We start from the raw sequence: 23,543 nt of genomic DNA, 5'->3' as shown, positions 1-23,543 counted from the left end.
CCTCTTGTCTGTCAATGAGAAAGACACGTTGTCATTCTGTTTACCTCCAAAACCTCTCATTCAAGGGTTAGGGAAATCTCACACATGCTGGCGCCTAGTCTAATTTCATCTGTGTGATTTGGGAAAGGGTTGTAAAAAAAAAAAAAAAGAAATCAGTACAATATTATCAGAATTGTGGGAAAAAGACCTATTTAAATAAAACCAGAAAACACCTGTTGATGGAGCTGTAATGAGACCGTAGCGCTTGCAGAGTTTTGCATCATTGCCTGCTTTGGTCTGTATATTGATTGACATCCCTAATAACGCTCTAAACACCATTACTCCATTTCAAGTCGCGGCCAAATCAGCCGTCCTTGGCCAGGTATTCTTAGAGCTTGTTTATTTCCCGTAATGCATTCAGCGAGCATCTAGGGTCAGGCTAATCAGAGGGGAGCGGCCAGCTGTCCGCGCCCTGGCTCCTCTGATCACCGCTCCTCTCAGCCTGCACATTAACATTAACAGAGGTTTCCTGCTCCTCCTCGAGCAGCTGTTTACAGTTTAGCCATTTAGCAGACGCTCTTATCCGCTGTGACTCACAGCAACTGCAGCTGTAAAACAAGCAAGCATTCCTCAAGCATTGAAAGTGTAAACTGCGGCATCGTTTAGAGGGCTGTGAACGGCATATGAGCTTTTATCAAGAGTGTCATTTTGAAGTGGTAGAGGGAAAAAAAAACCCTCTTGAAATACAGTCTGTGTATATAAGATGCTGTTTCATTAAAATGATATTAAAGCTTTACAAGAGGTATGTAGATGTGTTTGGGAATGTCTTTTGACTGGCTCCCAGTCTGCTTCCACAGTGTGCCAGCTGAAACTGAAAAAGCATTGTTGCCTTCATTTTGTACTTTTGTGCACACTAAGCATGGTGTTTCTGATGGCGGGAAAAACGGAGCTGAAAACAGTCTGCAGAGTGAATAAATCCCACAGGAGTTAGCAGTCGCTCGGCTGCCTGACAATGGAAACACAAAAATATGTAAATGAGAACAACAAAATCCCGAGTTGGACTTCACTGAACAGCAAAACGGAGGAGGAGACGCGCAGAGTAACCTGTGTGTGTTTCAACTGTTTAGGTGAAGTCGACAGGAATCTTAGCAAAACACCTGAAATAAGGAGTCAGTCACAGAACATGATGTAGGCCTGTTCAATTAATCAGTTTTAAATCGTAATAGCGATTATTTAGTTAGGACGATGTTAAAAAACATGAAATCGTAAAATCGATGTTTTACTCTAGGGTAATTATAGTACAGCCCCCGTTCATGTATCTGGGCTGCGATGTGTTGCCGTAGAGACACAAACAGCACACACATAAAACAATTTGTCATTTCACAAAAAAAAAACGTAATCTGAAATTGGTTTTTGAGAGAAGAAAATTGGTATTTTTTGGGGGGCAAAATCGAACAGCCCTAACATGATGTGTCCATGTCTTCTTCTCTAGGTTAGCCTCAGCTATATACTGTAGCTGTATTTTGATGCACACACAGGCAGGGAGGGCTGGATCCATTCAAGGTTAATAGGGGTTGATGATTTTGGTTTGATGCAGTGCGTGTTAGTTTAAAGTTTTTGGTTTGAAAAAGAAATCCCAGGCCCTACCCTCTTTTTCTATTATTTGATGACAGCAATAGGCTGCTGTGTTATGTAAATAGAAACTCAACCTTGTAACCGTGCGGTATCTTATCAAATCAAAGGACGGTAATACATTCAAACAAATGAAGAACAAGCGACTGCAGACCACATATTCAAATAACTCAAGGATATTTCAGTCCAGATCGATGTCAACACCGTCACTTTTCCATCCCATATCAGCTCAGGACTTTTGAATTTGCGTATTGTTCAACATGTTTTCATTTTATCACTGTGGTTGTTCCATATATAGTCTCCTTTGGTTGTGACAATGACATTTAGCATGTGTCCTAAGGATTTTTTTTTTTAAACATGCATATCTAGATATGTATACAGATACATTTCTCAGGTCATATTTACTGTACCGTCCCTCACCTGAAACAATCACTGAATAGTGTTTGGTACTTTTTGATTTATTACTCTGTACATGATTGGAGCCTTTCTAAAGTCAACTAGGCCTTTAGTGCTTTTAGTTTTATAAAGAGTTGGTTTGTTGGTTCTCTAATCAGCTTTGTTTACATTTCTTATGGCGGCTTCCAGCAGTAGGAATGTATGGACAGACATGTGAGGGAACAAGGGTGTGGACTGCAGCTCGATTTAGACCCATCTTTGTACAGTATAGTGTTCTAGATTTAGAAACTTTTGCCTTGTCTTGATATAATTTATATATCAAGGCTTTTCAGCACAATTTATTTTCTACTATTACCCCAAGGAATTTAATCCCAGTCATTCTTTTTATCAGAAGTTTCTGTTTTAAGTTGCTGTATTCCAAAAAACCTTTTATCTTTGTTAAACCACTGCCCATTACAGTGGTACATAAACTCAGAGTATGGACAGAAAATGTGACTTTTTCATCTTTTCATCTTGGAGACCCACATTAAAGCAATAGGAAATTGGCTCTGGCAAGTGAAACAGTTGCTCGAGTGCATTCATTAATAATTGACTTTATTTTCTGTTTTGTTTGCTCAGGGCGCTGTTTGTCTAGATGGCCTCAGCTTCCCTATGATAAGTGATAAACAGAGATTGGTGTTCTTGAGCTTAATCACATTCAGGTTCAGTTTTAGGAGACAGATGAAGACCTGTTTGGGTTGAACATGGTTCTTAGTGTAAAAAACAAGACATGTGTTAATCATGGAGAAATGTGTTTCTCCTGCTTCGTGCTTCGAACAGCGCCTGAAATTAGTTTTTTTTATGTGATGATCCCGGCTACATCATGTAGATTATTGGAAATCATGAGGGGATTTAATAACATGCAGACCTGACTGGAGGCTATACTTAAAATTCATAGAAGTGTACTGCCAGTGTCTGCAGACAGAGTCTGTTATTTTTACGGTGTGACTTGACAAAGCAGGCATACATCCCCAAATATTTATTTGATGTCGGGGGACTGAGTGAAAGAGAAGCAGAAGCGAACATTTAGTTTGGTCGGATAGAGCCGCATCACGCATACACAACAGCTACGACACAACAGCTTCCAGCTGCACCCCCGCCGCTAAGACGAGGCAGAAGCAAACAAATCTGTTTGTTATCCCTGCCGTGTGGCGCTGGCTGGCATGCAACCACATCATGTTTTTTCACAAGGTGATTTGTGCGCCTGACACATACTACATGGTTTTATACGAACAACATGCTGACTATTGGAGGTTTGACTAATCCCGGGGAAGCTTTTCCTAAAAGACATGAGCTCGTATTTAGTTTGTGGTGCAAATCTGCTGGCAGTCAGAACGTATCCAAGGGTCGTTTCCGGGGTGTGTTTACCGTGTGTGTCGACAGAGTGAAGTCGCTCTGCAGCACAAAAGAGATAATAGTGTGTGCAGGAAATCCAGTTCTCCGGAGCCACGTTGTTATGCCTGCATTTGAGTTTGGTTCCTGAGTGTTTGGTTTCTGCAGGGCCGGGTGGAGATTCTAATTATAGCCATTTAAACCAGCCTAACTAATGACCCCTTTATTTGAAAGCTAGAATAGGGTTGATTAGAGTATATGTAGCACTGCTACATATACACCACAATATCGTGAAGGTCAAACATCTGAAATAGTTAAAATGCAGAAACAGTGGAAGCTGCTGAAGTGTCATTTAAATCGACAGTGCAGCGCAAACAGAAATCCTCTAAGACAAATCTGCATCTAGTGTTTGCTATAAGAAGTTAAAAATGTATGGATTAAAAAAAAAGTAATCAATAAGGAATTAAGAGTTGACATTTAACTTAGCATGTGGGTTATGGACTGTGGGAGGAAAGAGAAAACCCACACAGGTAGATATAGCGTGAATATCCAAACCCAACACAGTCGGGCTGCGGCTGTCTGCCAGTTTGAAACCCTGTAACTCCGAGCTGTGAGGTGATGATCGTTGCACCCTGCCTCCCCGAGGTTTACAGTTTCATCAATGAGATCAATAGAATAAACATAAAATTCACCAACACTCTCATCTAAAGTAATCTTTCTCCATCTTTTTAGTCTGTCTTTAAAAAAAAAAAACTCATCACCCCTCAGCCCTCAAGTCGATGCCACAAATCACAAATTTCCCTTGGGGGCTTTAAGGCAACACGCTCTCTATCCTCAGACCCTTAAAATCAGAGCAGGAAGGAAATGTGAAGGAAGCACTTCCCTTAAAAAGGTGTTTTAAAAAAGCCCATTTAACCTCTTTCTCATGCTGTCTGATCTCACCACGGGCTCTCAACGCACTTATCAGCTACAGATGTTCCAGTACCAATACCAGCATTTGAAATGCCTCTGATGCTGCGGAATTGGGCATCAGCAAGTGTGTGCCACGTCTTCAAACTGCAGTTTTCTTACAATAATTATTTAGTTTGAAGGTGCTGTTGCACAATTTTAAACTGTAACTGTGAAAGATGAACTGTTACTACACTGAAACAGTTTTTTAAAGGAATCATTATTTATCGCTGCATCTGTTTACAGTAACTGTTACACCGCTGTAGTGTTCACAACTTTATAGGTCTTTATTTTGAAAGTCTTTATCTTTACACACTGTGGCTGCACTTTAACAGCTATTGAAAGGAAGAAGTCGTTTATGCCTAGATTTTCTTCATTTACGATGGCTGACAAACTAGATAATAAGAGGTTATCACGGTAATTTGTTGTATAAGTTGTACTTTAAAAAACAAAATGCACTGGTTCAGGAATCAGCATCAGGAAGGAAAAAAAAGGTAGTCTATACTTGAACATCAACTCCAGCCAAGATGTTAGAACTGAAGATGATGCTGGGGGGCTGGGGATATTACATTAGATTTCTTAAAGTACAGAAAAGAGAAATGAATTTGAGCCCATTGTGGGTCTTAACATTAGTGTAATAACTCATCTATCAGACGACGGAGCCCAAACTTTGTGCAGTATTCTATTTTCGAGTAAATCCGGGGTGAAAGTGGGGTAGTTTTTTTTTCGCATTGGATAATGCAGGCGCACAAATTATGCGTCACGTTGCTCACGATTCATCAGCCACTGATATTGGATCCGTCATCCGTCAATCAAACGTCTGAGACACACACACACCGAGCTCGGTCTCGCCCCAAACATTGAATATCCTGCCCGCTTGATAACGACCAATCAAATTCATTTTCCTTACTTGGGTAAACTTGTGCGGCAACTCATGGAAACTCGTAGAAGGACAAACAGGACAAACTGCCAATTCTGAACACCTTTAAATTGCCATCATTTAAAGGGATAGTGTTCAATATTTTTGCAAATTGGCCCATTTTGCAGTTTTTCTGTATAGACTATACCTCGAAAACAACTTTGTCTCAGAATGTTCCATTATTATCTCATAGCGTGGTGAATGTGCAGGTCACAACCAAGGGGGCAGTTGTCGGTCTGAGAAGTGAAGCTCACTTCCGCGTTCAAAAAACTGCAATCCCCTCGGCTGTCGCTGCAGGGCTGGCTCCAGAAGGGAGCAACTCCAATTGAGCCCCATGTTAAAATAGGCGATTTTACAGCTTAAAAAAACATATTTACAGCCTGGTACATTTTATTTTTTTTGTCTCAACCGATAGTTTCTACCCCCACACACACTCTGAGGGGGGTGAATTTTTTTTAAACTCTACTGTTTTACTATTATTAGGTTTAAAGTTCTGGCCAATTAGGGCGCAGAACCGTTGAGTGACAGGTCCGGGGACCGCTGCTACGAGGCCAGTGGGCGGGCTCTCGGCCGGCCAACGGCCGCACCGCTCCAAATATGGCAAGTAGAATCCAACATGGCGCAGCTCAAACCCCCGTAGTAGCGGCACAAAACAGACTCCCCCAAACCAATGGGTGACGTCACGGGTGCTACGTCCATTCTTTTTACAGTCTATGGTCACAACTTGTCCACCAGAGCGTTTTGGAGTTGTTGGATTGTGTATTTGATGAGTTTGATGAGGGAAACCAAGAAAATCCATGAGCCTCCGTAGCGTAGCTCTGAGCAGTTCACGGCTCTGCTCCGCCGTTCTAAAAATAGCTTGCACCAATAATTAAAGGTAATGAACCTACTCCTAAAACTATAGGGATTATGGCAATGGGCCAATTTGCCAAAATGTTGAACTATCCCTTTAACATATCAACGTGTGGTGTAAAAAAAAAAAAAAAAAACACTGAGAAGTTATTTGATTCTTACTTTTGTTTACACTGAAACAGGGAAGTTGAGGTTTCACTTTGGCTCCAACGATGTGAAACTGAGGTCTGAGTGCGGTTGCTGCACAGGCAGGTGGAGCTTCCAAACATAGCTTGAACCAGTTTTACTATTAATCCCTCCATGTGGAGATGATTACAGATGTCGGTGATTCATGGCTGAGGCTCGTGCTTTGTTTTGGATACTATGTAATCTAGCAGGCTTAAAAGGAAGTAAATGTTTTTGAATGCTGTGTTTTGTCTTTTCTGTTGACACGGCATACAGTCCTCCAGGATTAGCCTTGTGCAGAGATGGGTTGGAACTGGTTGCAGCAGTGACTCTGTTCTGATACTGCTCATTAACTTTAAACTGACTGTGTCACATTCATATCCAACTGGAGCTGTGTGTTTGAGTGTAGCTGGTTGTGCTCAGCGGTGAGGAGGAGCCTCCAGACTGAATGTGAAGCTAAGTAGCTTCTGTCAGGCTGGTGATTTTATACAAGCAGCAGGCCTGCTCTTATCGCTCAACTCTTCTCTGATTCCCACTCTTGTGCCAACAGCAAACCCCATGTTACTCTTAAATGGCTTGTCCTGCGCTGTGTAGATTATCAAACCTAACACTGATGGCTCTGAGACCTGCTTGTCTTTCCCTAAACCCTCAGACATCTCCCAGACTTTGCTGCCTCAGTGCTCCAACACTTTGTTCTCAATTCAGTCTGTAGACTCTGCAGACCTGTGTCAGCAAATCAAACATCATGAATCTTTTCATTTTAAGGGTAAAAAATATGAAAACTGACATGCGGAGTTTTTTTTTGCGGAGTTTTTTTTTTTAGTCCCTCGCTCTCCATGTTTAGAGTATTACATTAGCATACTCTGTGCCCTTCCTCACTCCAGGAAGTGGAGCAGCAGCCGCTGAGCATTCATCATTTACATGACGTGTCCTATATTCAGGGAAGTGGAGAAGGCCGCCAGCCTCAGCGCTTCCACTCATCCCCACCGCTTTTTACCAAACGTCTCCTGTGGAGTTGAAGTCGTGGATGTGAGGGTCATTTCATTTGTGAGCTGTTGCTCAGACCTAGAACCAGTTACAGTCAATCTGTTTCATTGTTGTTTTAAGTGCTGAGTAAAAGGACTTCATTACCTTTTAAACCTTGTGTTGATAATGTCCAACAAACGTAATATAACTGCAAATGAGCAGGTCAGTAATTACACTGAAACATTTAGTTGTGTGACAGGAAGTTAAGAGAAACTCTCCTTTCTGGTTTCATCTAATCTAATTTTTCTGAATTTGTTTTTCTTTTCTTTTCTTTTCTTCACTTTCTCATTAATGTGAAATATTTGGGTTTTGGACTCTCAAACAGAGCAAACCCTTTGACCTTGGGTGGGCTTTTAAAAAAAAATATTCTCTGACATTGTATGACTAAACAATTCGTCAAATTAGGGAGGTAACTATCATTTTCAGTATCTATGAGTTTCTTTCTTTGTCACTGAATTATTCCATTGTTCTGTCTATGTCATGTCAAATTGGCCATCACAAGTTTTCCGAGTCGAAGGTGACTAACTGAGTTAGTTGTACTGTCAACACCAAGTAAAGTTTCACTATCAATACATTTCCATGCTATTCAGCATTTGATTAAATGAAGTGAATTGAAGTGAGTGGTCTTTCGTGGCCTGTGAGATGTTTAATGGCATTTTTTTTACGAGACTAGAGCTGAGACCTTGACGGCACTAGTCGCGTGGAACAGATGCACACATACCCACATATAGTGCAGAGTGCACTCGTCTCACTAGGACAGATGTAGAGCTCACCGCTGTCTCTGTCCTCCAGCCTTCTGACTGAGCCAGTGCTGCTCAGTCAGCTCAGCCTGTGCCCGCTCCGCTGGCTGAGCTCCGGCTGCAGGGACACACTCGTCCCTCCGGAGAGGCGGCCGACTCTGCTGATGCTAGAGGAAACAAGGCTTCAGGATGTAAGGCACAGCTTGAGCTCAGTTTGATGTCTTGGAACAAAATGCACCGGAGTTTGCAGCCTGAGACAGCATTTTCGTTGCTCCGCTTTTTGTTTCGTTTCACAAGTTGTTGTTTTTTGTTTTTTTTTGGCTACAGCCTGGAGGCCAGAGCACTGGCAGCCATCACACCAGACAGACAGGTGAAACATATTCATCACTGGCCTCTAATCCTTTGGCCCACAGTTTATCATGACCTTGCACACAGCTCCAATCAACCCGCATGTATTGGCTTATCCCTGAAAACGAAACTAAGAAACATTCACAGCGGGTGTATGTTGTATCCCTGATTTTATTGTTGTGCATTATGATATTGCAGTGACTGGCACATTTATAAGACCACAATACATCAGAGACGACAAAATTACATTTAAAATCCTGCCCCCCCCCCCACACTGCCATACATCACAGGGAGTATTTCTGTGGTTGTGACATCAGTTGCTGTTGCTGTTAGCTCCTTCTCTGCAGCCTGCATCAGTGTCTCTAGGCTGCACTCGCCTTGGCATTGAGCGCCGCGAAAGGGTCCTCGTACCGCGAAGACGAGGCCTCGTACAGGCCAGTCGCCTGTCATCACGTCTCATCAGGACAACCTGCCGATGAGATGGCATGTACTGTGTACTGTTGGCTTCATTTGTGTGCTTTTCTCCTGTCCTCTGTGATCCAGTTACAGAAACACAACACTGACTGTCGCTTTACAAGGTTTTCTGTTCGGGCTCTTTCTTCTCTCTTTCTGTTCTGTTTCTTTCCATTACGTTAAGACACATTCAGATGAATCAACTAATGACAGAGGTGTTGATGTGTCATCATTCGTCTCGCTGTTTCATAAATTTATTATTTCTTCCATTGCATTCAGTCTGGTCCAAGGAGAAAGAAAAAAAGATGCCTTACCCTACAGTTGGTGTTCACAGTGACTTACAGTATCACCACAGGCTTATTAAAGGAACTGGATTCTGGAGTTAAGATGGGGCCCACTGAAAACCTGCTTACCTGGCACATGAGCCAAGAATAGAACAGTTTAATATTAATATATGATGTCATGCAAATGAAAAACTGATACAATACAAACACAAATCCTCCATAGCTTTAACCGAACAGGCATCAATTTACCATTTGTGCACTTCAGTGAATCTTGTCAACAGTTTTACAGACATTCATTTGTCATTAATTGTCAATTTCAGTTGTAACACCACCAGGACAAATTAGCAATAAGACTAAATGGCAATGCTGTATCCATCTCTCTTAACACATGTATTCTTATTACAGACAGACCCAAAGCTGTAAACATGAGATCAAGACAGTTTAAGTGATAGAGATATGATTCACTTGTTACAAAGCCATAAATGTCGTGATAACAGATTTCATTTCATTTCATTTATTTGGATCTCCATTAGCTTTGACGAAGGCCATTGCTATTCTTCCTAATTATCTTTCCACTGCAGTACACTATGACAGAACAAAAAACACTCACAAAAAAACAGAACCCAGTTCATATTAACAGTACCTCAACAATGTAACTTTTAACAAATTTCTTAAATAGTAAAGTAAGTAAGTAAAATTTTATTTATATAGCACTTCTCACAGAGAAGACTCACAAAGTGCTTCACAGATACATAAAAAATACAAACATCATACCACTATTATACAAAATAAATAACAAAGCAGCAGCATAATTGAAGAGACGTACAGCATCACAATACAATATCCCAATACAATACCCCCAGGCTTATTGAAATGCCTGCCTGAGATGGTCAGATGGTCAGGTATATCTCAACATGCATCAGACATAATTAATTGTACAAAAACAGAATTTGGATCACACTAATTGATAGTACCAAGTAGCCTCAACTCAACATCGACAGACACAGAGAGCTGTTTGGCTAATAAATGCTCTTTCAGTAGTTCTTTAAATCTATATTTGTTGTTTTCTGTAATATGTCCTGGCAGAGCATTCCATATCACCACGGCTCTGTACACTACCGTACTTTTCATCTTGTTTGTTTTCACTGTAGGTAGAGTAAATCTACCTTCCGTAGCATGTTATGTCTTGTGTTGTAACCTTGTTCATCCAAACTGAAAGACAGACGTTTGTACAGTATAAAACCCTTGGCAGTTTAGTCACAGACATTCTTCTAATAAAAGCAAGTAATGAGGCAATATATGTGTTCTTTTCATTCCACCAAGTAAGACAGTTGTGCATTTTACTGACATTAGTTCGATATGGAAAATGAAGTAAACATCGTGCTGCCTTATTTATTATTATTTGCAGTTTCTTTATAGATGTTGTATCAGCGCACGACCAAACCTCTGAGCAATAATCTAGGTGTGATAACACAAGACTTATAATGACACTTCCCCTTACATTTAAAGGTAAAAAAACCCAGCATCTCCTTATACTGTAGTGCTCTGCTCTGAAAATGGCTCCGCCGTCTCTGTTGCTTCGTCGGTTGTTCAACAGCTGGTTTGATAAAGTTCTTATTGGACTTTTATTGCACTTACAGTTAAGTTCAGTAATACTGTCAATAGTGTCAACTCCAGCAGACTTAACTAATATTTACTTAGGTTGTGTGGTCGGCGCGGCCTCTCTGCTCCTCTGCTCACTCTGTGTGTGCGTAGGTGTAATGAGCACAGCCCTGCCTCGCCGCAGAGAGCAGAGGGCGGATGAGCAGAAATGATCAATAGAAAGTAAACCTAAGGTGGTTAACAGTGACTGACCACAGGGAGACAAGATTATACATTGCTAATTGCATACTGATGGGGAAATTTTAAGAGATCTCATTAACAATTGATGTATTTAAAGGGATAGTTCAACATTTTGGGAAACTGGCCCATTGCCATAATCCCTATAGTTTTAGGAGTAGGTTCGTTACCTTTAATTGTCGGTGCAAGCTATTTTTAGAATGGCAGAGCAGAGCCGTGAGCTGCTCAGAGCTACGCTACGGAGGCTAATGGGATTTCTTGGTTTCCATCATCAAACTCATCAAATACACAATCGAACAACTCCAAAACGCTCTCGTGGACAAGTTGTGACCTGCACAAAACCACTGATGCGTGTTCCTGTCTGGGCCAGTTTTTTGGCAGGCAGTCTCTACATTTACCTCTAAAACAACTCTGTCTTGTAACGTTCTGTTATTATCTCATAGTGTGGTGAATGTGCAGGTTACAACTTGTCCACCAGAGTGTTTTGGAGTTGTTGGATTGTGTATTTGATGAGGGAAACCAAGAAATCCCATTAGCCTCCGTAGCGTAGCTCTGAGCAGCTCATGGCTCTGCTCCGCCGTTCTAGCAATAGCTTGCACCGACAATTAAAGGTAACGAACCTACTCCTAAAACTATAGGGATAATGGCAATGGGCCAATTTGCCAAAATGTTGAACTATCCTTTTAACAGAAGTTTGGTTTTTACATTTCTCATATAAAGTCAAATACATGCTCTCCTGTGGTGGATACTTGACTTTCACAACACATACAGTATAAACTGCACTGACTTTCCTGTCTTGTCAGAGCTGTCAATCCAACACCGGTGGAATCTCTAAAAACACAGACAGGTTCCAGACATCAGTCTGAACCAAACCACCACTCTGCACCAAACAGGAAACGTGTGTCCATGTACTGTAGCATACTTGATGTTATGTTGTTGCCCATTACAAGCTCAGGGCTCAGTGTGTTGGTCACATATCTCAGACCTGGTCCATGCTGAATAACAACAAGCCCGTAGAGCTTACTGCTGGACTGTGACGGCTGCAGCGTGCTCGCTGCCGTGTTACTGGCTGCCATCTTATTTACTCACCCCGTTATCTGTATCACAGAGTGACACCCCCAGCTCCATGAAGGTTACGCCAAACTGTCCCTGTGAAAATCACTTGCAGTACATGGAGTTATTGTGAGCTCTGCCTCCTTTCTGCTCAGTGATAAACTGATGAAAAGCATCCCAATGCCATTGTAAGTCATAAGTAGCGTATTGGCCCTGCAGTCGGGGCGTCTTCCAGTAAGAGGATGAGTTGCAAGATCTTCTCCCTTTGTTTATTTTTTAATTTTTTTCCGCCGTCATCAGTTTGAATGAAATCTCTGGAAGTTATTCATGTCTTGTGTGTGAGAGGAACTTCTCCATCCTGTAGGCTTTTTATTATTCATGCTGTGACACTGCTGCATGTTGTTTTGTTCGCCTCCTCATCGGCGCTGGCAGTTTGAAGCCAGCAACGCTCTTTAAATTCGCGAACGAGCTGCTGAATATTATCACACTCGCAGCTGTAAGGAAAGTTTGAGGAATTTGAAGCCAGGTGCACATTTCAGAAGGAACTGCCGGTGTGTTATTTTACTCATTGTATTATACAGTATATCTTCCTAAGAACGCCAAGGAGAGGGAGAGGAGGGAAATGACAGCAGGATGAAATGAGTTTCAGATTTATAATCCCCAAGCCGTGACCCCCTTCTCTCCCCACCGCCACCACCCACCCTCCACTTCCGGCAACTTTTGGTCCTGGGGAAATGTCATGTCAGACTTGTGCAGGCCAGATGTGATGGACAGGAGAGAGACGCCTCCACACACAGTACAAAAACACACACTCTCATGCTGCTGCTTACACACACACACAAACACACACAAATCTCCTTGTCAGGCGCTCTGCCTGCATCTACCTGCAGCGGTTGTTTTGTCACTTAATAACGGTCCGCTCGTCATAACACACATTTTTCTCCCTAGATGCGTGTAAATTACATCTGATATAGATTCAATTTCTTGTCCTGGGGCGCGGGGATGGACTCCACAGCTGTGTGTTTCCTCCTCAGTTTTTACTCCGAAAAAGTCATTACAGGAAATCTCCGTCTGTAGGATGCTCAAAGGACGGTTTTTGCTTCCAGGAAGATTAAAGAGGATTATGTAATTGCATGTTATGGAGGAGGTTCAGGGGATTGAAATGTATGAAGACGATTTCACCAAGGTTGATTTCTTGCTGTTTCTAAAATGCCTGCCTAAATTCAAGTCAAAGTAAACACGTTCTCCAAATTATTTAGAGGATGTCAGCGACAAGTGTTGGTCGCAAAACTCAAGAGACATTGTAAATTTAACAGGTTGATCAATGATCGTTAAAAAAAAAGACTTTCTGTAGACGTGCTTGGGTTTTTAATTTCTTTTATTAGTTTATTTGAAATGGGACTCTGCATATTCATGAACATACAAAAACAGGGTTCCTACGCAAGTATGGAATAGTATGGAATTTGATTTTAAACATTTCCAGGTCTGGAAAAGTATGGAAAATGGAAACTATTGTTTGGAAATTTATTTATCTTAATACTTATCTGGGTTTGGTCTTATTCACATTATTATTTTGTGTGTGCCACTGTACCTAGCTACAATCTCCTGGAAATTATTTGGTTACATAATGGCATACAAATTCAGAATAATGAAAACAAAGATTAATTGCATGATTTATTAACATTATATATATATATATATATATATATATATATATATATATATATATATATATATATATATATATATATATATATATATATATATATATATATATATATATATATATATATATATATTATTATTTTTTTTTTTTTTTTTTTTTTTTTACTGAGAAGTCCAGAAATGAGGGTCTGGAAAATGTATGGAATTTGGAAATTTAAAATGTGTAGGAACCCTGCAAAAACAATTATTTGATGTAAATATGCCAAATTTAGCTAGAGAGCTAATTTCCATTCATAGTCTCATGGTCCACAAACAAATAAAACGACATTTAGACAAAGACAAACAAATGGTAAACATAGTACCGTACATCACATAATGGTTGCATTAATCAGGAGGATGGTAAAAAATTAAAGTGCATTTATCCTACCATAGTTGTCGTAAAGTGCTATTTGAGATTCATTAAAGTGCATCAACAGGCAGTATCTGTCATAAAGTTTTATTTTGAAAGTGCTTAGGGTAAAGTGCCTACAGTTGTAATAAATACATTTCAGAGATGTTTGAGTTTACATCAATGCATCGGGATGGCAGCAACAGTTGATGTTAACTCTCCGACCAGTCAATCAGACGGTGTCGTAGGAGAGAAGCGGAGGATTGCAGTCAGTTCGTCAGTGCTGGTCTAGCTCAGTGTGTGGGAGCGGCCTTTGACCTGCTGCAGACAAGCGTGTAGCAATGAGGCGGAGAGCCCGCTGCGCCTGCCGCACTCCTATCATTAACATGGAGAGTCACGCTCCCCCTCTGCACCAGCCATTGTTTTCCTCTGTTTCTGTCCTTGAGAAGAAACACGCTTCAACTTCCACAGCCCACACACACACAAACCCCACCGCTCCTTTTCAATTTCGCAGCAAATGATTGAGGGCAAGAAACAAATTGATGCACGGCTTATTTTCTCCGTTCGAATTGGCACTTTGACCTTTTTTTTTTTTTTGTCCGCGTGGATTAGATTCTGAAATTGTTATGAATCTTTTTTTTTTCTATTCTATCACATCTATTCTGGCAGCTGCTGAGTGGTTGTCTCATGAGCCAAGGTAAGCTGACGGCTCCATTTGGTGGGTGGTGTCCACAGGAGCCGACGCTGAGAGACAGTCACAGAGACGATGATGTGCAGGTCACATGAGCAAAGACAGCAGGCAGCAGGACGGCTTTACCACGGTGTGGAGTAAATGAGGCTTTTGTCAGCTTGTTTCAGGACATTTCTTAAAATTTGACGCTTGTTTTTCACTTCATTGTGTAGTTTCTTTTAAATGTGCAGCAGTTTTGTGTCCATTGGGTCTTATATATTTGGGAACTGTCAAAGGTGTCAGCTTAATGTTATGTCTTTTTTTGTTGTTGAATTCAAGTCATGATTGTGATTATAGATAGTTCAGGTGGTTCCAGCTCAGACTGGGTTAAAACTGAATCCACCATCCATCAGTTCAAGGGCAGACCCATGATGCAACACCTCTTCATACACTATTCTTTATGTTGTTTGTATAGCTGCACAGTCAAAGAATACCACTTTAATTTTGTTGATATTTTTTTGTTACAAAATCCATCCAATTTATTATCTCTGATCACTACCAAACAAATATTTTATCATTAAATGAGTGAATGTATAAAATGGAATAAACCTGTTTTGGTCACACTAGTGGCTTGGCACTAGAGAAAAGAGAAAACAGTGTCTCATCATCACAGTGGAGGTTAGAAACTTAATTGAGCCAGTCGCTCATGATCCCCAGAGGAAAACTAATGCTCACTCTCATCATGAAGTTCGTCTTTGTGGACTGAAGGGAAATATTTAACTTTGATAAGGAATGAACTGAACAAACGTTTACCTCCATACTAGCTAATAGCCTATGCTAAAATAAAAATGAATACCACTCTCATCCGTCTCTATGTTAGAACCAACACATCCCATCAATACATTCATACTCACTCAGTGATCACCAATCTCTCAGTATGAGAACATCAACAACTCACTGATGAGATAAATTCAGAGCTGAGTGTGTATGTGCAAGACTGTATTGAAGGGAGCACATCTGCTGCACCGTGTCTGTCCAGAAAGACACAAAAATGTGTGTGCACCAGTGTTTTTGCCATGTGGGACCAGCATTTAAAAAAAGAAAACAAAAAAAAAAAACCTAAAGAAAAACAACCCTGCACCAGTTGTAACAGAAGCCGTCCCCACCGGCTCCTGCAGAGCCCTCCCCTCTGCCGCTGGGACACTTGGAGGTGACTGGGTTGTCAGGAACATACTGGCAGAACCCGCAACAGAGACGAGACCTAGTTTTTCTGTGACACAGCTCGACATCTCTGGAGATTTCATTTTTATCTCTTTTCATATCTGGCTCTCCGTCCGCCTTGCTTGTTTTGTAGCAGAGGCTTGAATCTCTGCTGCCTTGTACGCGGGCAGAGAGAGCTGTTACACAAATAATGCTGTTCAAATAAATATGCTGGACTTGTAGAAATGTGCCCCGCCAAATAAATTGATGTTATTTATGTGACTTTGGTTTTTGAGGTAATCTGAGCAAACCAGTATGAACGTTTCAGCCAGACATGAAACCCTAATTGAATTCAGTTTGACAGTCAAGGCCAGTGATGAGTTGGTGACCTGTTGTTTGTTGTTGCAGAGGGAGATGAAGGAGCAGCTGGCCACCCTGCAGGACAGTGAGAAGGGACACACCGAGGCCCTGCAGCTCCTGCAGAGACAGCTCACTGAGACCAAGGTACCGGAACAAAACCATGAAAAAACTGAACCTGAGATCACTTTCATTATCACTATAACCCATAAACACGTCTGACATACAGCTCTGGAAAATATTAAGAGACCACTCCAAATTTGTCTTCGATTAGCTTCTCTACATGTTTGGCAGCCGTTCCATTCAAGTGTCTATTAAACTCAACATGCAGTAAGCACAATGAGGCACTGATTAGATGATCACCTGAACCAAATCATATTTAACTAGGAAGAGTATAAAAACAGCTGCTGTGATTAAAATTGTGGTTATGGCACCAATGTTGATTTATGAACTCTTCCTAAGTTAAAAGAAAAAAATTGTGTTGTGTTGTTTAAAAATGGATATGAAATTGGTTTCTTTGTGTTATTCTAAGTCTGAAAACACTGCGTCTTTTTTTGTTATTTTGACAAGTTGTCATTTTCTGCAAGTAAATGCTCTAAATGACAATGTTTTCATTTCGGATGTGGGAGGAATGTCGTCAGTAGTTTAGAATAAAACAAAAGTGTTCATATACCTGTGAATAGTACCAGAGAAACTGATCATTTTGAAGTGGCCTCTTCATTTTTTCCAGAGCTTGGGTGATGTCAGTCCAATAATACTCAATTTACAAAGAAATAGAGCAAGTTAGCTAACAAACAAAAGATTATCAAGCATGTTTTCCCAAAACAAAGGCAAAATGAACTGCAGTGCATCTCAATAAATGAGAATATCATAGAGAAGTTAATTTAGTTCAAAACTCATCTTATATAGATCCATTACACGCAGACTGAAGTATTTCATGTCTTTATGATTATGTCTTACATTTAATGAAAATCCAAAATTCAGCAAATCAATAATAGAATATAGTGAAAAGGTTCACTATTGTAACCTGACGGTGTCACACTCTAATAAGCTGGTTAACTCCAAACAGCTGCAAAGGTCTCCTGAGCCTGTCTCTTACTGTAGGCCCTGTTCACACTGCCACTCCAAATCTGATTTTTAGCATCCAGATTGTATCTAGTTTGATTTTTTGACTTGTCTAAACAGCCAAAAACAACATGAGATCAGATTCTTACAAAACTGGTTTTCAAATGTGATTCTGGTTGGGAAAGAAATAATTTCACTGTACTAGCTGTATATGTGACAAATAAAGTACCTTTACCTTTTACCTTTACTTTTGTACAGATCCGTTGTGTGAATGGCTCTGGTTCAGTAGCTACATTACGATGAGGAAAGCTGCTGGGCTGACAGTTGTATTCTCATTTATTGAGATGCACCTGTACATCAATTGCTTTACCACTCATTACACACACCTACAGTATACACACATGCAGCACCTTAACCGACGTGTAGTGCTTTATTCATACACATACAGTACATTCACAAACTATTGATAAATATATGGCAGTTCTGGGTTCAGTATCTTGCCCAGTAACACTTCGACGTGTGGACTCAAAGAGCCGGAGATCAAACCACCGACCTTCTGATGACTGGATTACTGAATCCAGCTGCCCAAAACAACTTAATGATTGACAAATAGTTTCAGCACTCATTGTCATGTGTCTAATGTCTAAATAACATTTTTTTAATGATCGATTCCTCAGCAACTATTAACATTCATTGGTTTTTAAAGTAAAAAATACCAGGTATGTTTGTGAATCTGCAGTTTTCTGTCCGCCATCACAGTGCACCGACTATTTTTGTGAGACCTAATATAAAATGGTTTAAAAATGCCAGCACTGATGTTTTCAATGTCTTTAGTCTAATGAACAGACACTTTACTGTAAACATAGCAGAGAAAATCTCAACGTAATAGTGACAAACTCATGTTCTGACATTTTGTTAGAAGAAACAATTAAGGAAGAAACAAGTGAATGCTCGCTCCCCATTTTGATGTAACAAGTAATTCTGCAGTCATAACAGAACATGCAGCAGGACATTCTTGTTTGCATCTCCAGTGTCCAAAATGGTGACAGTGAGTCTCATTTAGCATCGAGTTCACACAGACGGAGGACGGGTCTGTTTAATGTGTTCAGTCTTTCAGTCACTGATTATCCGTCTTCCTTTCTAACTGATTTGGACTGACAGTTAAATTCCAACACGTAAATTGGTTTATTGAGTGGCTGTTAAATCTCAACACCTTGTTTTAATCAGCCAACCATGAGCATCTACTCAATATGTTAATCCCTCAACCCACACACACACACACCTCTCCTGTAGTGACACTGAGCCTATATAACCAGGTAAAGGTCTCTGGCAGAGACGATGCTGCAGCCGTCAGCGTTATTTCTCATTGAGGGACCTGTTTTTCTAGCTGCTGTCCGATGTCACTACATCACCCGTCTCTCTGCCCAGGTTCTGCACTGCAGTACCCTCCACTGCCAGACTCACTCTGACTGCTTGATGCAGGCCTTTCAGCTGCTGCCCACCCCACACACACACACACACAAACACTCGGAAATGAGCTGTTCTCATTAGATTTACATCCATTTGCACAGAGTGCTCTGCCTGGAAGGAAGACGCCCTGTGACTGCATTGATCCCTGCTGCATTCAGGCTGCTGAAAATGAACTATTGCCTGCAGATCTTCCTCATCTGGCTACATTTGACGTTACCTGAATTTGAAGTTATTTGTCTTTGTTTTGAACGTGTTGTTCATTTACAGGTGCATCTCAATAAATAAGAATACAACTGTCAGCCCAGCAGTTTTCCTCATCGTTGTGTAGCTACTGAACCAGACTAAGGGGCTGTTCACATTAAAACGAATCAGTACATACCCAACCAGAATCACATTTGAAACATACTCTGTGTGTGGTTTTAATCAGATTTGGAAAAATTGGATCTTGTTTCTCCGCCGTTCTAAAAATAGCTTGCACCCACGATTAAAAGTAATGAACCTACTCCTAAGACTATAAGGATAATGGCAATGGGCCAGTTTGCCAAAATGTTGAACTATCCCTTTAATCAAAACTGCCTCATCATCCCCCAATCATTCAATTTTTTTTAATGTCTTTCAAATGTGACATCAACAATTTAGTGAGATGTGTAGAAAAAAATGTTGTCTCAACTTGAGCAGCGTTTTAGTTAAATTTTTTGTTAAATTTGGAAACTCATTATTCCGTCACCACATGAATGCAGCGTAAGATAGGGAAGAAAGCTGTGCGGTAGCCCAGCTCCCATCCTAACTGAATGCACCGCCTTGCAATTTGAGCTGTTGGCTTGTGCGCGCTCGGGGGGATCTCCATCTGAAGGATACACATTGTTTCCTATTCACATGCCCACCAGGGATCCGCTTCATCATGGAATGCTTCTCTAAAAGGTAGCTAGCCTCCTGTTTCCAAGGGCTGCAGACTTCCTCTCTGTGCCATCACAGCCCCGCTGGGCCAAAGCAGCAGGCACGCCACCGAGACTGATAGCAAGGCTGCTGCAGTCCTCCTCCTACTCGCCACAAGTTTTCAAGATGTCAAGGAGGTGGGAGGATGCCGGGATGCAGCCCACCTCAATGTGGCGGCTCTTGCGTTTTCACAGAAATCATCATCTGAATAGTTTCCCACATTCCCGCTCCTGATCTCTGAGAGAGCAGGAAGAACACGCCTGCTGTTTGGAGGGGATTGATTGAATTTTTAGGCAAGTGTAATTAAACCACAGATCACAGTTCCTAAATCCAGCTCCTCATGAAAAGATCAGAGGAGGGCTGTAAATTACACTCTGATAAAAAAAGAGAGAGGCTTCATTCATCGAATGTTTTGTACAGACAAGATTCATCTGGAGCTCTAGTTTAAGATTCAGCAGCTGTTAATTGTCTGAGTTGCTCTTTGATGGCCAGATGTTTGGTCCTCCTCTGAGGCTGTGAACAAACACAAGTCCAGATTTCTCTGTAAAGCAGTAAGCAGTAAAGCGATGATGGCCCGAGACAGACGGGGAAAGTCTTCACAAAATTTGTGAATGAAGCTCCGGTCTTTGCTTTTCTCAGACGCTTCCAGTTGAAAGGATCCTCTGTTCCATTTTTACAGGGTTTTCACATCACACCCCTTTGTTCTGTCTGTCACACACTCGGATGATTCATTCTCTTTGATGTCCGACTTCCCAGTTTTCCTCCTCCGTTACACATCAGTCTGCTGTCCCTTGTAAAGCACCTGCCTGTGACTGTAATGACTTCAGCTTCTCCTGCTTGTCAGCCGGTCCTGTTATGGCTCAGCTTTACCCCACCCGCACTCATACTTTTTGTTTGTTTCTGTGTAAAAGCTTCAGAATTTCCTCTGTGGGCGGCTGTACATTTTCTGTTCTTTTTTTAGAGCCACTTAAAATCAATGCACGTACAAGCCGAATCAATGAACGAATGTTAACGTAATTTCAACATAACTTAGAGCACTTTGTAAGCCCTTGAATTACTGACTGTTATGTGATTAGGAGAAAGGCGATTGTAACTGAAATATTCAACAAACCCTGCTAATTATGGCACAAAGTCTGGCACACAGACCTGGTGACAGTTTGCGAATCATCCTTTCACCCCCTTTTGTGTTTCAGTCCTCAGCCAAGAGCCTGCGCGCCACCATCGGCGATGCGTTCGAGCGCCTCCACCGTTTCCTGCGCGAGCGTCAGAAGAGCATGCTGGAGGAGCTGGAGATGGACACGGCCCGCAAGCTCGCCGACATCGAGCACAAGATCCAGCGCTACAGCCAGCAGCTGCGCGACGTCAAGGAGGGCATCCAGATCCTGCAGGAGCGCCTCAACGAGTCGGGACGACACGACTTCCTGGAGGGAGTAGCCGTCACATCTGAGAGGTGCTCCACCTGCCCCGAGTCTGTACAAACACGTTTAGTCCAAGGAGGACCAGGTGTTAAGTCATGTGTCAACACTTTATCTGACCTTAGGTAAAAAAAAAAAAGGGAGTAAAATAGCTTTGATGATGATACGTGTTGAAAACGTTCTAAATTTGGGTTCAAGGCTGTTTCCATTTTGTGCAAAGTACAAGTTTGAGCAACAGCGTCAGCAAATCCCTGAACAGATGGAGTATTAGGTCTGAAATGAAGCAGCTGCAGTGTTTAATCATGGAGGGGTACTTGAGGACGAGTTAATTGAACAGTTCACTCAGCAAAAACTGTCCCAGGAGATTAGTAGGAGTTGGGTACCGAAACGTAGCATGTCTACCTCTGACAATCTAAAAGATCAAGTATCAAGAGCAGGACTCAAAATATGTTTAATCTCATATATATTAGATATTTGATCCTCTCTTGTATCATATCATAATCATAATTTGCAGTGTGCCTGAAACTTTGGTACTGGAAAAGGTTTGGTCTTCTTTTTTTTAGTAGTATGAAACCGTGATATTTGTAGCAAATGTAGTACACATTATAGATAGGTAAATTAATTATTCCCAGCCTTTAGTCCAGATTCAATGGCTAGTAGGAAATAACAATTTTAATATTATTTTTTGGGCAATTGTGCCTTCGTTTGAACAGGACAGTGGAGAAAGACAGGAAGAGGGATGAAATAGAGAGGCCACAGGCTTTGGGGTCAAACCCATGGCCGCTGGCTAGGGATCATTTAATAATAATAATGATACATTTTATTTATACAGCGCTTTTAAAGACGTTTTGCGTAAAACCAAATACAGAGGAAATACATGTGCAAAATACATACAGTAAGTGCTCAATGCAGAGAGAAGTGAAAAAGGAGAAAGAAAATAAATGAAAAGTACATAGAAGAACGAACAATGTGCAATAACTATGTATATTTGTAATTATGGAAACTGAATGCTTTAACAGCGGTTAACAATCAATAGTAATGCACAGACCTGTGACAAAGTAAAGGGTAAAACCTAGTAAATAAGAGGGAAAATGTCACAAATGCAGACGCCGCAATGCAGGGCACTGGATAGACTGAGGCAATTAGAAAACCTATGGGAGAATTTGGACTCATGTGTTAGACAGCACGTTATTTTCCTCATTTATTTCTATGCATTCATTAACACTGATGTGGTGCAGATATGTCAGATTTTGCCCAAAGGCAGATTTTCATCTGCATTGCCTTGGTATGTTAATGGTACACATGAGCCAAGACCAAAGAAGCAGCTCGGTGCACGTGCTGTCAATCACAGCCATCAGAGGAACTAAATGTGGAGATGTCTTCAGAAAAAAAAGAGCAGAACTCCACTGATGTGAAGAGCTGATAGATGTATACGTCTCTGGTGTAGCTGCTCAGTAACTTACCCCCATCCCCCCTCACCCACCCTCTTAGTTCAAGTGGATTGATCCAGGTGGACTGTGATGGTTTCATTTCATATCTTGTAATGAAAAGTCTTAAATCAGACACGAGAAAAACCCTCAGAAGAGCTTGTATGATTCAGACCGTTGCACCAGGAACGGCGCTTGCACAAAATTTGAAATATAAAAGTTTTCATTCCTTATTTTCAGGCTGTATCCCACAAGTAGCCTGAAGTCACAGGACATGTGTCAACTCCGCATTATCAACACACTGCTGTGTGACGGAGGTTTTCAGCCTGCTAACCAACCCACTCAGAGTCTTGCCTGAACTCTGGACCACATGTAGGAGTGCACTGAATGATTCATGTGGAGGTTCATCATATTGAATCATATCATAATGGCGTTAGAGCTGAACCGCTCTCCTCCTCCTCCTCCCTGTACGCCCTCTCCAATATATCCATCTCTTTTGCCGGAGATTCATGAAGCAGTTTGCGAGCTCTTTAAACGTCAATAACGGCACAGTTCAGACACGCAAACCAGATTAATTACCCGACACTTTGACATTGCAGCTTGAATAAGAAGCAGCATTGTTTTGAAAAGCGGCAAATTGGATTAAGAACTTCATTGATCTGTTTTCTCTGTCGCAGGATTAAAGGGAAGATACACGAGACCAATCTAACGTACGAAGACTTTCCGACATCCAAGTACATGGGGCCCTTACAGTACACGATATGGAAGTCGCTCTTCCAGGATATTTCACCAGGTACAGTATGTGAACATGAGAGAAACATGATGTATGTGTTATTTAAACATGAAAGTAGTATACAACACTGCTAGTTTAAAACACTGCAGGAATAGTTCAGCTCTGTGGGACGTTTCTTATCCACTCACTCACTCACTCATCTCAGTTCAGTT

General features: G+C 41.3%; 2 protein-coding genes across 3 annotated transcripts in view; one reads left to right on the top strand and one right to left on the bottom strand.

Moving 5' to 3' along the window:
- Positions 1–23,543, bottom strand: part of park7 (parkinson protein 7) — a 339,990-nt gene that overhangs the window by 264,283 nt on the left and 52,164 nt on the right. The gene's annotated exons all lie outside the window — the stretch shown is intronic.
- trim62.1 (tripartite motif containing 62, tandem duplicate 1) overlaps positions 1–23,543 on the top strand; it is a 40,844-nt gene that overhangs the window by 10,221 nt on the left and 7,080 nt on the right. The window contains exons 3-5 of one of the 2 annotated variants that reach the window (XM_083971697.1): positions 16,337–16,432; positions 20,950–21,206; positions 23,276–23,391. In XM_083971697.1, coding sequence (XP_083827823.1) covers positions 16,337–16,432; positions 20,950–21,206; positions 23,276–23,391 — 469 coding nt within the window. Of the gene's footprint in view, positions 1–16,336; positions 16,433–20,949; positions 21,297–23,275; positions 23,392–23,543 lie in introns of both variants that reach the window. The other variant, XM_083971696.1, reaches the window with a different exon arrangement.

This window comes from Trachurus trachurus (genome assembly GCF_905171665.1).
Source record: "Trachurus trachurus genome assembly, chromosome: 5".
In the NCBI taxonomy this organism is placed as follows: Eukaryota; Metazoa; Chordata; class Actinopteri; order Carangiformes; family Carangidae; genus Trachurus; species Trachurus trachurus.
The sequence above is the reverse complement of the archived record's forward strand: the minus strand, read 5'-3'. Positions and strand labels throughout refer to the sequence as shown.